The 14,213-nt window shown below is 57.0% G+C and overlaps 1 protein-coding gene across 1 annotated transcript; it reads right to left on the bottom strand.

Moving 5' to 3' along the window:
- Window positions 1-3,665: 3,665 nt before the first annotated feature.
- Window positions 3,666-13,859, bottom strand: NEK8 (NIMA related kinase 8). The gene is made up of 14 exons (XM_031060684.1): window positions 13,654-13,859; window positions 12,478-12,710; window positions 11,726-11,857; window positions 11,345-11,553; window positions 10,871-10,950; window positions 10,440-10,621; window positions 10,090-10,240; window positions 8,898-8,974; window positions 7,637-7,754; window positions 7,207-7,357; window positions 6,929-7,092; window positions 6,564-6,722; window positions 6,327-6,485; window positions 3,666-4,766 (listed from the first exon to the last, which is right to left on the bottom strand). Exons 1-14 carry the CDS (start codon window positions 13,787-13,789, stop codon window positions 4,738-4,740), a joined length of 1,980 nt encoding a protein of 659 aa, XP_030916544.1. The 5' UTR covers window positions 13,790-13,859; the 3' UTR covers window positions 3,666-4,737.
- Between the last annotated feature and the right edge of the window lie 354 nt (window positions 13,860-14,213).

Here is a 14,213-nt window from a genome sequence, read left to right as displayed (position 1 = left end):
CCTCGCACCGGGGCCAGCCCCTCCGAGGGGCTTGGGGGGCAGCACATGGGGACACACACCCTGGGGACTTGGGGAGCACCCCACTGGTGGGTTTGGTACCCGCCACACTGGGAACGGCCCCCGCAAGTTTGGGGAGCATCAACATCACACCCCCCCCGGCCCCCTCAGCCCCGCAGCCTCCCCTGGCCCGGGGCTGGGCTCTGCGGGCACACAGGGCCGTGTCCTCGCTCACCCTGACTCAGAGGGGTCCCAGGGGTGCCACACTCCCGCAGGCAGCCCGAGGGCACGGCTGTGCCCCTGAGCGAGGCTGCAGGTGGGATACAGCTCCCAGCCCTGCCACAGAGCAGCTCGTGTCCCAGCCATGTCCCACAGCAGGACATGGAGGGGCTGCCCCGAGCCCTCCACGCCTCAGGAACGAGGGGGACACACACTCGTGTGGCTTTGTCTTGCTGGGAACTCACACCCCAGGCTCACAGCCTCCCTCCAGCCACGGTTTGTAACTGAGCAAGAGCCTGGAGGAGGGAGAATAAAAGCAAATCTGTCTGGCTCCTGCCCCCTCGTCACTCTTTGAGAAATCAGAGCAGCATATGGGAGTATTTGCCCCTTTCCCCAGAGATGGAGCTGAGCAGATGACAGGCTGTGAGCATGTGTTAGTCCCACCAACGCTCGCTCCAGCCAGCTTCCCATTAAGGGCGGCAGTTGCTCCAGACCCAAATGTTAGCAGTTTTCAATTAGCAAATGGCAGAGGAGAGGGATTCCTGGGGGACACGCTGAGCAAGTCGAGCTCTATCACTTGTCACTCAAGGAGCTCACGTTACCCTTCTCTCTGAGAGGCTCTGCTTAAAATAAAACCCTGCAGCAGCCCGGGGGGATGCAGCCTGCTCGCTGCCAGAGCTGCCAGGGAAGGGATGGGTGGCTCATTTTTGGGGTTACCCTGAGGGATGGCAGGTTGTTCTGAGCTGCACTGGGGCTCCCAAATATCAGGGAACCTTGTTCTGGGGTACACTGAGCACGAGCTGCCATCAGCAGGGGATTTACCAGGAGATGTGAGGCTGCTCAGATGATGGAGAGCGCTGAGCTAAACTTTAACCAGCTCCCAGTGATACTGGAAACGCGACAGGTAAAAACAAGTGACAGGAGGCAGGTACAGGGAGCAGAGGGGAGCAGCAGCCACCTTGAGCTGGGGTTGAGGTGCTCCCTGGCCGGGTTTGCTCAGGGCTGTGGCACCCCCAGGGCAGCAGCCCCGTGGTCCAGCTGGTTCTGCCACTCTGTGCCAGCAGAGCCCGGAGCCAGGCTGTCTCCTACAAGAGATAGGCACAACCCAGACACTGTCCCTGACACGCTGTGACCTGGCCCCGACTACAAACTGTCCCTGGACACGACTGTGGGACAAGGTTCAGGCCAAAAGGACGGGTCCTTGCTATCCTGGGGGTTGATGGGACTCCAAAGACAGGACACACCAGTCCTGTAAACACGGGCAGCCTGTGCCTCCGATGACAACCATGAAACAGCCGACTTTTATCATTATTTACTGCTTCTCTTTGATGTTTTAAAATTATTCTTCCCTAACCTCACTGAAGAGCATCTCTGCTAATTAGCCAGGAGCTGACAAAGCCATCAGAAGGTGCTGGCTGTGCCGGCAGGGCGGTGGGGAGGTGTCAGACCCTGCAAACAAAGATCCCTCCTTTTCCCCTCTCCCCGAGCAAAGCCCTCCCCGCACTCAACATCACAGCCAGGCATTTGTCTCACACAAAGGCGACACTCAGGGCAGTTCCCTTTGTGGAGGTGATATGTTCCCTGTCTCCCATGATGGGTCACTTCTTGAAACCATCTGAGTTCGGAGAGGCCTCTTGTCCTCTTCCCCAGCCTCTCCCTGCTGCTGCATCCCTCCGCCTTCTATTTAACTCAAACTGGAGGGACAGAAAACCGACGCTCCGGCTTCTAAACAAGTTAAGGTGGAGCCTTTCGCCCCGGGGAAAGGAGTGGGGAGAGTCCTCTCCTCTCCCGGCTGCTGGGGGGGGCCTCGTGCCCAGGGAGGGCAGGGGTAAGGGATCGGGGCAGACGGACAGAGGGACAGCAGCCGCACCTCCTGGCTAAGCCTCGTGGGAATGAGGATACGGCCTCGGCAGAGGTGCCGGAATCAAAATCAATCAGCTGCGGGATCAGCAGGCAGTTTCCTGCTACAGTAACGGCCCCGAGTGAGCAGGATCTGATTTGGAACAGGGACAGCCGTTCCGTGGGTGACAATGGCCAGAGGGGACCCGCACCGGGACGCACAACTGGGGACCAGGCAGCCGCACCCCGCATCCCCTCCGGCCCTGCCTTCCCTCGGCAGGAAGAGCCGCGGGGACACCGATCCACCACCAGCTCCACACAACACGGGAACAAAAAAAGGATAAAGGGAGAAGCCCCGAGACCTGCAGATTTCACCGGCAGCTTCTGCAGGGAAACAAAGCAGCAGACGTGAGGAATGCAAGTGGCCTATTTGCCCGGGCTGCTCTCTGCCTCCGGCAGCACGGACATGCCTCGGCTTGTCGTTCCAGGAGCTTTTGTTGCTCGGGGCTGGGGGCCTCTTTGTTTCCTTTACCCTCTCGCTAGGCTTGGTCACAGCCCGGTATTAAATTATTCAAATGATCTCGCTGGGCTTCACAGCTGAACTCCTGTGTGCAGAGCCCAGGCTGTGAAATCCCGAGGGCTCCAGCCCTCCCCGGAGCCCCTGGCCCGGCACAAAGGGCACTGGTCCACACTGCTTTCCCCAGTCTGGAGCAAAGGATCCCAATATTCAAGCTGGTGACACCTCCAGTGCCAGCACTGCAGTGCAAAGGTGTCATTAAGCCATAAAACCATTCACCTCACACCAGTGCACTGATATGAAGCAGGTGGGGGGGGCGCACCCCTGGATTTGGCAGCCCAGCTAGAGCAGGAAGAGCTTGGCTCCTGGAGCAGTGGCATTTTGGTGCCACTACTGACAAGACAAAGGGTGTTAGACCTCTGTCCTGCCTGCTGCTGTCCCAGCCAGCCCTCAGCCCTGGCCAGGCTGCAGGAGGAGCACCAGCTCCTTCCTATGGGATGTGGTGTGGGGCTAGGGGAGCCCTGAGAGCTCTGCACAACACAGGCAAGAGAAATCTGATGCTGGAAGGAGCTGGAGCTGCTGCCAGCTCCACACAGGCCCAGAGAGGATTTGAGGTAATTGAACCCAGCCCTGCAACCACCCTGGTGCCCAGGTTGGTCTGGGAAGGGAAAGCACCCTCCCCGACACCGTGCTGAGCTGTCTCTGTAACCTGCAGCACAGGAAAGCGCCAAAGCACTGGCAGAACCTTTGAATTCCAGTCGGCTTCCTGGGATAGCAGGGTGTAACCGCCTGAAAAGGCAGCTCCACAAGAAACAAAAAAGGCAGGGGAAAACCCATGCACCCACCCTGCCAGGAGCCAAACAGGGAGGGAGGCTGTGTCTGCAGCCAGGGCTGCACACGCCTCTCCCGGCCGGACGGGACCTGCTCCCTTCCCCAGCTGGAGCCTGGGAGGGGAGGGGAGGGGAGGACGGGCAGGAGAGCTGCAGAAATTCATTACCTTCCACATGACAGAGGGATCAGTTGGCTTTTACCAGAGCCCGTCGAGGTTTCCCTCATTGAAAACAGGAAAGAATCACAAAAATAATTAGAGAGATTTCATCTCAGCCAGCTTATGAAAGCACCGACTTTATACACAACAGATTGGCAACAGCACAAAGATGGATGTGAAAGGCAAGAGCATTTGCAATGTCAGACAGATCAGAGACAGAAGCTCATCAAAAAATGGCCCAGGGCAAATGTAAGTTAAAAAAAGGAAAGAAGAGGAAAAAAAATAAAGGAAAGGAAACGACCCTTCTGGAGACAAAAAACGTGACTCCTGTCCATAACACACAGATGTGCTTCTCCTGCCCGCAAAGATCCCTGGTGAAAACTCATCAGCTCTCTGGACAAATCTGTGTTAAAAAACTTCCAAGTACTGACAATCACTGGCTGTGTTTTGCTGCCTTCCCTAGCTCAGCTGGGAGCCAGTGAGCCGGTCAGCAGCAGGACTGAGGAGCCTGAGGACAAATGTCAGCTGGAGGATCCTCCAGCGAGCTCCTGGGGCCAGGGGGAGGCTGTAATTGGAAAGCTCCAGGCAGCATTTGGGGAGAGCTGTGCAGCACAGGGAGGCTGCTTGTGCAGAGCTCGGCCAGCCGTGCAGGCAGGACCCTCCAAAGTGTGCTCAATAAATGGGTGAAACGTTTTAGGGGGGGATGGGAAAGGACAGACTTCTCTAATTAGCAAAGAGGTTTGCATTTAGTCACCCAGCGCAGCGCCTGGGGCCCTGACTCCAGACGCTGCTGTGCAAAGGCTGACAGCTCTCTCAGACACGGAGCTGTCAGCCTGGGCTTTGTAACCAGAAACAGTTTCCACAGAGGAAAACAACCTCTGTGCTCCTCACTCTTCCACACAGGCACTTCCAGCAGGGAGGGGAAGAGCCACGGTGTGACCCCCTGAAGGCAGCACCAGAGCTCTGGGCACGTCCAGGGCAGTGACTCTCAGGCACTGGAGGTTCACAGTGACAATTCAATAAGTGAGACCAGCTCTGGTTCCTTGGGAACCATCGTTAGGAGCTCTCTGTTTCCAGACTGCTGCCTTCAGATGCAGCTGAGGAGCTCTGGAGCCTGGAGTGTGTCTGAGCCAGGCCACCGTGGGCAGCAGGAAGAGCAGGATGTGGCTGCTCTCACTCACTGGGAAGGCGATTCCTCCACGACAGCTGAAACAAAAAGAGAAAAAATCAAGATTTAGCTGGAAGCTCCACCTTGATGAGGCTACAAGAAGTGTTCTGCCCCACACAGGCATGATATCCCACAGATAGGCACCAAAATCCCTGTCCCCTTCCCTACAGGAAGCCACTGCAAGACCTCAGCAGTGGCACAAGAGAGGCAACGCCCAGCAGGACAAAATGCAGTCCCTTGAGGTTTGTGCTCTCCTCCTCTCCAGCCTGGCTTCTCCCAGTTATTCTGTCTGCAGTGGGATTGAGAGAAGGGAGCAGCAGGAGCTCATGATAACCTGGGCAGCAACCCAAACCAGTCAAAAGTGGAGTTGGCCCCATGGGAGGAGCAGAACAGCCGCCCCAAAGGTAGAGTGCAGCTCGCCTGTGCCAGCAGCCTCCCAGGCCAGATCACAGCAGCAATGACATCACATGTGTCACCAGATCCTGCGTTCTCGCTGGAGAAATTTCCAGGCAGATTGAGCTGTGTGAAAGCCCAAATCTCAGCTCTTTACAGGGCTCTTAGTGCTTTTTTGCATGCTGGTTGCTGAGGGATGCTGGGGCAGGCAAGGCTGCTGCCTTCACACCGCTGAGTTTGCACTCCTGGTACTGGGACAGGACAAGGTTTTGGGCAGAGGGACAGCAGTGGGGCTACACACTCAGTCCCTGCTCTTACAGTGCTGCAGGTGGGAGCCCACAAACCAGCTGCCACAGAGTGCAGGGCGACTCGAGCAGCGGAAGGGGAGAGCAGCCTGCAGTCTTCCTGCAGAGACAAAACCCTTTTACTGCCATGACAAATGCCCTACTTGTTCCCGAGCCTGGGGACTCGGCCATTCCCCATCCCCTTCACGTGGCAGCGCACATCACATGAGAGCTGGGCACTTGCAGGGGAGGAACAGAGCCAGGGCTGGTTCTGGGGCTGTCAGCCGGGCCTCCTCCCCTCGGGGCTGTAATTAGCCTCCTTGAAGTGGGCTGGGGCTGGAATCCCTCAGCCCAGGCTGAGGCCATCATCAGCCCAGCACAGGAGGAAGAAAGGCCCCTGCAGCAGTCTGGGCCAGGCTCCCGTTGTGCATCCAGGCAGGAAGGGCAGGTCACGCCATGGGCACGTTTTAACCCAGCCACGATGCTGCCTTTGGCCCGAGCAGAGAGGAACCACAAAACCATTGCTATCTTTTCCAAACCACAATGGCAAGGCAGCAGCCAAAATGACGCCTCAAATCTCAGCTTCTATTTCAGCAGCATCAATTAGAGAGCTGCTCTTTTTGGATACTCAGTGGACCGCTGGCACAGCAGCTTGGCCAGCCCACCTGTCTGGGAGTGCACCAGACAGCCTCTGCCATCCCTTTGCTCCCCTTGCCCAGTGGGAGAGGCAGTGTCACAGAGTTGAAGAGCAGCAGGGGAATTATTTTGGGCTTGAAGTTATTTCTATTCATCTACAGCTCAAGGAGGACTAGAATAACAGTGAGCTTACATGCCAGGGTTACTCAGCACAGCTCCGGTCACAAGGCATCGTGTCTGGCTGGGTCCTCATGGCAGAATCACAGGGACAAAGCCTTTACTCACGCTTTACTGCTAGCAGTGTGTTCCCGTGGCAGCAGGCAACAGAGGTCACCAGGTATGGATGTGTCTCCTCCAGCTGCACTGGCCTTGGCACTCCTGTTTCCTCATCCTTCCTGCCCAGGCGTCCCCTGGCTCCTTTCCCCCACGTGCACACCTCGCCGTCTGCAGAGGGATATAAACACCTCACTGCACACCTGCCTTGGCCTGCTGCAGCCCAGGACATGGGGGCTTCAGCCTCACCTGCTCCAATGGCCACAGTGAAGGCATCCCCACAAGCCACCACGGTGACCTTCATGGTCTCCAGCCCCACAACCAGGTGGGGCACGCGGCTGCTGCGGCAGGAGTTGGTGCCCAGCTGCCCGTGCTGGTTGCTGCCAAAGGTGTAACAGTGGCCAGAGGCTGACAGCAGAGAGGAGAGACACAACTGGCTGTCACTTGGGACACACTGAAACCCCTTGCTGTCTCCAGGCTGAGCATCCTGCTCCACAGAGCTTCAACATTGGGAGCAGGGTGTCTCTTGAGAGACTGCCCATGGGAAACAGGCAGAAGGAAGACAGGGCAAATGCAGGTGTTGCCCCTCTCAGAATCTGGGCACACACCCTCACCTGTGACAGCAGCTGAGTGTGCTGTACCAATGTCAGCACACACAATGGGCTCTTGGTTCAAGGGGGCTGACTGGGCACACACAAACAGCGTGGCCTCCTCCACCTGGTCCTCTGGGGAAGGTTCCTCTCCTGAGCTGATCCGGTCTAGGCCCAGCTTGTTACACCTGCACAGGGAAAATCTCTAGGATCACAAAGGGATGTCTTCTGCAGCCCCTTGGTCAAAACACAGACAGGCCCAGGAGGGTAAAATGTGGAGCATGGACCCTCACCCCTCTTACCTGTTGCTCCCACAAGCAAGAATCTGGTTCTTCACTGTGAGGACCATGGAGGAATCGATGCCACAGATGACCCTCTGAGCCTCATGCTCTGGAGGGACTGTGACCTGCTGGGGGCAGTTGTGGCACTCCAGGGTGCCCAGCCCAAGCCGACCTGGTAGGAGGAACAGAGCAGGGAACAGCTGATGGCAACACACAGCCTGAGCACAGCCCCACTGAGAGCAGCACTGACACAGCTGCTGCAAGAGCCCAGCCTGGGATCCCAGAAAGCAGCAAAACCCAAAGCACAGAGACCCTGGTATGCAGCAAAACAGCTGCAGCTCCTCCACAACCACCCACCCTGGCACATCTGGAGGGGACTGTGGGCAAGCAGGGCCAGCAAAGGGAGTGGGAACAGGCACAAGCCCTGTTCTGCAAAACAGACTTCCCTTACCATTATCCCCCCTGCCCCAGGCAAACACTTCCCGTTCGTTGGAGACCGCCAGGACGTGAGATGCACCACAGGCCACCTGCACCATCCCGTAGCCCAGCAGGGCCTCCACAATCTTGGGCTGGCAGGGGAAGAGCAGCAGCCGTCAGCCCAGACCTCCCAGCCTGCCCGGCTGCCCCCATCCCTCCCACCCAGCCCCCCCAGACTCAACACAGCACTGGCAGCATCCCAGTTTTCATCCAACACAAACAACAGAGAAATTTCTTTTTTTTTTTTTGGTTCCAAACAGTCTTCAAAGGGATAAGAGACTACGTGCACGCAGCACAGAAGATAATGCAAACATCTCTGGGGCGGAAGAAAGCAGCCAGCATGAGAGTTTGGAGAGGGAAGAGGTTCAGCAAGGGTTGGGATTCGCCCCCCTGCCCATGTGGGGAGTGCCAGGGGCTGTGAACGCCTGCTCTGAGCAGGCAGGGGCTTGGTGCAGGATGTGTTGGCTCAGAGGACCTGTGAGTTAACGGCTCAGATTCATTAGGGGGTGGAGGGAGCAGGATCTCCACATTTCACCCGGCCCCTGCTGTGACCTGCTGTTAGATCTGACACCTCGCCTCATACTCATTATCGTCCTCCAGTGAAAAGCACCGTTTGTTGGGATCTGGCTGCTGCTTCCAACTGGTCTCCCCTCCCCAGCCATAAGCAGGGAGCAGCTCAGCTCTGGGAGGAGCAGGAACAAACGGGCCAGCTGACCACAGTGACAAATGGCACCAGTCCCCGGGCTCAGCTGGGAGCCATGGGCTGCTGCCACATCCGAGGGCAGGCGAGGAAGAAGCTGGAAGGGAGCAATGAGCCCTCAGCCCCAGTGCTCCGAGCCAATCGGAAACACACAGCTCTTCTTTAAATACTGGCTCCTTTGAAAAATAACTTTTCTCAGTGAACCCTGGCAGCTGCAGGCCAAGAGTGAAGCAGGCAGGTGTGTGATTGGAGGCAGGCTCCAAGCTGGGAGCCTGCCAACAGCAACCACAAGGCAGCTCTTGACTTCCCCCACGCTCAAAGGGATCATTGTGTAGGGGGGGGGAGAGAAAGAGAGAGGCAGGTTGGGTCTTTTAAAACCCGCAGTGACAGGGAGAGGAGGGGGAGGGGGTCAGATGCCACAGCATGCCTGGGATGCACATCCCAGGAGCTGGGATGAGCCCCCTCACGTGGTGCAGAAGCCAAGATCCATCCTTTACCCTGGGGGAGCAGCACGCCCAGCACCCTCTCCACTAACCTGGCTCACATCCGTGAAGTTTCCATGCCCCAAACAGCCATTGCTGCCGCTGCCGAAGGTCATGATTATCCCCCTGTCTGCAGGAGCAGAAAGGAGCCCTGTCAGTGGCACATGGGAGGCCCTGCAAGGCACACGTGAGGCCCTGCGAGGTGACAGAGCCGAGGGGTGGCCATGGCTTCCAGGACACTGGACCCACTCTGACTCAGAACGAGCTGCAGGGGTCACAAAGCCTTCAGAGAGCTTCCAGGGAGCTGCAGGGGCTTCCAGAGAGCTGCAGGAGCTTCCAGGGAGCTGCAGGGAGCTTCCAGGGAGCCGCAGGAGCTCCCAGGGAGCTGCAGCCTCACCGTGCTGCAACGGCTCGACAAACAAACAGCACTGATAAGAGCACTGAGATAACATTGCTGCAGCTGTGTAGGCAGGAGTTGAGAACCCCAGGTCTGTCAAGGTGTTAAAGTCACAGAGGCAGTCCCTGAGCAGCTGCCCAGCAGAGGGGTGGCAGGAAACACCATGGGAGGTAGGATAAACACATGCCCATAGAGTTTGCCCACTGTGTATCTGCTGTTTGCTGCTCTGACCCCCAGGAGAAGAACAAACAGAGCTCCCACAGGACCACTGGGAGGGCTTTGCTCCACAAACATGGCCTTGGACTGGTGTGTGTGCTCCACTTCCACCCAGAACACTTCCTGGGCTGCTCTGAGGGGGCTTCAAACCCTGCTTTCCTGCAGTGTGAGGACAACCAGCCCTGCAGCAGCTCATGCTGACTCCTCACTGTCACACCAGTCTTTGCATGTGCCCATGTCACACTCACAGAGTATGTGACAGAGATTCTCCTCACACTGCAGTCCCCACTCTCAGTTCTGGTTTCAGGTGACAACAATGCAACCAGGACAACAAGCACATGAGATTTCATAGAATCATAGAATAATTTAGACCTTTAAGATCACCAAAGTCCAACTGTTTGTGGCCCTCCCCACAGCAGACAGTTTGGGACCAAGTTGACCAGTGTGGCATCACAGGAGGACCATGTCTGCCATTTCTGACTCCCACATGATGAGAGACCACAGAGGCCTCTGTGTCACCCCAGCCCAGAGCATCTCTCTGGTTCCCCTCTGAGCAGGCTCCCCAGGCACTCCCACTGGGTTTTAGGGGGTTCTGGGAGCCAGGCAGGTGGAGGCAGGAGGCAGCAGCTCACCTGTGAGGCAGGCTGTGAAAAGATCACCACAGGACACGTGTTTGATGGTCACTCCAGACTGGCCCTCCAGAAAGCGGGACACAAACTGAGGCTGGAGCTGCTCAGTGGCTCCTGGGAGAGAAGGACCCCCAGCAGCACCCATGGGAGGAGCCTGATGGAGAGAAGCCATGGAAGAGCTGGGTTGGAGAACACTGACTAACTCCTTCCCACAGGCTTATCAGCATTACCCACACCCTGGCTGGGACTGCAGCCCTGGAGGAGGTCTGTGAGTGAGCAGAAATGCCTTTTTCACAGGAATCACACATCCAAGGCTCCACAGCCACTCCTGCCCCAGCTTCCCTGTCACTCACCTCCCAGAGGATGAGCCTCCCAGATTTGGTGACCCCAGCCTTCTGTGTCCTGCCAGCAGAGACCTGCACCACCTCAGTGTTCAGCATGGGCAGGCGCAGAGGGGTGGTGATCCCACTGCCCCACGTGTAGATGGATGACAGGGGAGGGGGGATTCCTGTCCTGGCTGAACCACGTCGGACACCTGTGGGGCACAGAGAAATCATTCATGTGGATCCCTGACTCTCTTCCCACGGGAAAAGTGACAGCACCAGCCAGTCTGGGTGCCAGCAGAGCTGCCAGAGCCAGACCAGTGCTGGTCCAAGAGCACAGGGAAGGTGATATTTCTAAAGTTCCTCTCTCCAGAACCCTGAGTGCCTCTCTGACTTGTGTCACCCAAAGGAAAGCGTGCTTCCAAATGGAGCTGAGTTGAACACACCATGCCAGAACTCACCCCTCTGCCTGGCACTGCTTGCCCGTCCCTCTGTCCGGCTGTGGGTCACTGTGGGCACCGGAGCCAAGGGTTTTTCAGGCCTGCCAAACCAAAATCCAGCCTTTAATGTCCTGCAGAGCCCTGGATCACAGAATGTCTGGGCAGAGCTACAGCAGAAGCCACGGGTGGAAGCACTCCCAGCACTGCTTTAAACAACCTGAGAGAGGGAAGCTGGCACCAGCTCACTTCCCCCTGTGCTCACCACTCTCTGTTTGCTGTCACTGTGATGACAAGCTCACACCTGCCATGGCACCTGCCTGGCTCTGAGCCCCTGGGCCAAGCTCAGCCAGCAGCAGCTGCACATAGGCAGCACAGGAGAGCTGCATTGGGAAAATGCTCCCTTTGGAGCTCAGAAGGGAGGCAGTGAGCTGGTCAGCCATGCTGAGGGCTGTGGCAGCCCCTCCCAAGGGACACTGAGGTGGCAATGTCACTTGCCTCCTCATTTTGACGCTGCCCACGTCTGTGTAGAGGTTGAGGAGGGGCCGGATGCAGATGGCCTGGGCCATGATCTCATTCAGCTGGGGCCGTTTGGAAGGATCCAGGTTGAGCATGCTGAGGATGAGCTGGCGCAGGTCGGGGCTGTATCGATCTGAGATTGGGGCAAACGTCCCGCTCATGATCTTCAGCACTAAGGCAGGAAGGTTCTGGAGAGAAAACAACAGACAAACAGTGGCTGGGCAGTCAGGGGCGAGGCCAAGGAGGAAGGAGCTCTCAGCACTGCCCTCTGCCTTCACAGAGAAGTGATCCCAGCACACGTTTTCACCTCTGTGAGAGGCCACGGCTCCCCGTGCTACGTGTAAACCACATGGCTCTTACCGCAGCTTCGAAAGCCCTCTTGAGGCTGGCGAGCTCGTAGAGCACACAGCCCAGGGCCCAGATGTCACTCTTCTGGTTGTAAGGCTTCCCTTCACAGAGCTCCGGGGAGATGTAGCACGGAGTTCCCACCACCTACAGGAAACCAAAATTTACCACAGTGCAGCGAAACTGGGGCAGAGAGGTGGAAAGAGGGAGGTTTGCTGCAGAGTTGGCTGGAACAGAACCAAAGCTTCACAGAGCTGGGCTTTTGTTCCCTTGGCATCAACAGCTGCCTGAAAATCTCAGTGAAAAACAAGAGGATTTGCCTTTCCAGTGACACATACAGTGATTGCCTCTAATTTTGCTTCTATCCACTTGAGAGAATCAGAGCCCAGAGCGCCGAGCGTGATACAAACGTCTGGTCAGATTAGCCCAGGTGGGGAAAGACACTAAATGTCAAGCAGAGAAAGGAGATTAAGGCAGGAGGGGAGTGCACAGGCAGGAATTTATTTGCTAAGGATGTGTCAGACGAGTCTGCAAACACCACCCCCAGCAGGAGCCACCCTGCCTGCCCTCACCAGCGGGCTCAGACACCTCATCCTCTCCCACCTTTTACTTTTCTGCAGCCCACAGAGCCACAGCAAACTCAGGCATGAAGATATCAGCCAAAGAACAAAGCAGCACTGCCTAAAGCCACTTCCCAGAGATGGTTTGAACCAAATCCAGAGTTCCCAGCCTGCTGCCACGGGGTGAGAAGCTGCCCTGCCACTCACCGTGTAGGCTTTGCTCTTGCTGCTCAGGATTTTGGAGATGCCAAAGTCTCCGATCTTGACGATCATGCGGTGCTTGTCCAGGAGGATGTTCTGGGTCTTCAGGTCACGGTGCAGGATCTGCTTGGTGTGCACGTGGTGCAGGGCCAGGAGGATCTGCACGAAGAAGTGCAGGATGGTGTCCTCATCCAGCAAGGAATTACAGCGCTTGTGGATGAACTCTGCCAGGGTGCCCCCTGCAAGGAGCAACAAAGGGCTGTGGGCACAGGACAGCACAAACCTGGCCTAAAACCAGGGGGGTTTTGCCATTTTGGCATCCTAACAAGGCAAGCATGTGGGAAAAACACATCCTGGTGGGATATGCAGCACATCCTCCAATGCTCCTGAACAATGGCAGCGCAGTTGGTGGGAGGAAGAAACAGCCAGAGAGAAGTTATCGTTGACGTATTATCAAAAGCAGGAAAAGAAACACTAAAATTACAGCTCTTGGAAGAGGACATAAACCTCCATGGCAGAACAAGATCAGCCTGTTCTGCAGAGCAGAATTCTTGCAGTCCAAGAGGCCACGTGGCACAGAGAGAGGCCCCTGCTGGGAAGGGGAGGTCCAGATTCAGGGCTCACACACAGATTTTAGCAAACCCTCATGCAAATGTTGATTTCATCTCAAACTCCACAGGAAATCTTGTCAGAAATGTGGGGCCAACACAGTTGACACAGAGGAATGTGCCTGAAACCTGAGGCAGGGCAGATGGTAGCATGCTGATCAGGGACAGAGGGGTTTGAAATCTCCTTGTTTGGGATATGGTTAGCAGGTGTAAGGCATATAATCATGGAGTGGCTGAGGTTGGAAGGGACCTTGTGAGGTCACTGCTCAAGGAGAGCCACTGAGCTTGTCCAGGACCAGAATCTTTTGAGTATCTTTAAGAATGGTGACTCCACCACCTGCATCAGTGCTTGGTCACTGGGCTTGTGGTCAATTTGGTGTCCATCAAGAACCACAGATACTCTTCTACAAAAATGTCTCCTCAAGAGAGACAGGCTTGGACTCCTGGGGGTGCAAAGCCCAGGATTGTTACAAGGAGCACAAGGTGCTTGACCCAAAGAGAGCCAAGTGCTTGGTATGCCCTGGACCTGCCAAGGGAGCAGCTACAGGCACTGTAGGGGGACAGCAGAGCCCACCTGGGGCGTATTCCATGGCGATCATGAGCGCCTTGTCCTCCAGGAAGTTCTCGTAGTACTCGATGACATTGGGGTGGCTGAGCAGCTTGAGGACCTGGCACTCGTTCTGTGCTGCCAGCCGCTCATCCTTGCTCATCTGCTCCACCGGGATCTGCTTCAGGATCACCAGCTTCTGGTCGGCCTTGCGCAGGCACAGGTGCACGATGCTGCGGGGACAAGGACAGGGCCTTCGTTCTGTGCTGCCAGCCGCTCATCCTTGCTCATCTGCTCCACCGGGATCTGCTTCAGGATCACCAGCTTCTGGTCGGCCTTGCGCAGGCACAGGTGCACGATGCTGCGGGGACAAGGACAGGGCCTCAGCGCGGGGAGGGGGACACAGCACCGGGCCTGCCCATCACCCTGGGGTGGCACAGGTCGCCCGCAATCCCCGCGCCCCGGAGATCGCCCATCCCCGGCGCCCCCCCACCCGAAGCCCCCTCTCCCCACCACCCGGATCCGCTCGTATTTCTCCATCCTTGGGCCCAACTCCTTCCGTCTCCATGGAGACACTTCCGCGCTGC

The sequence above is a fragment of the Geospiza fortis genome, unplaced genomic scaffold, assembly GCF_000277835.1.
Source record: "Geospiza fortis unplaced genomic scaffold, GeoFor_1.0 scaffold425, whole genome shotgun sequence".
Classification (NCBI taxonomy): Eukaryota; Metazoa; Chordata; class Aves; order Passeriformes; family Thraupidae; genus Geospiza; species Geospiza fortis.
This window is presented reverse-complemented; position numbering and strand designations above follow the sequence as displayed.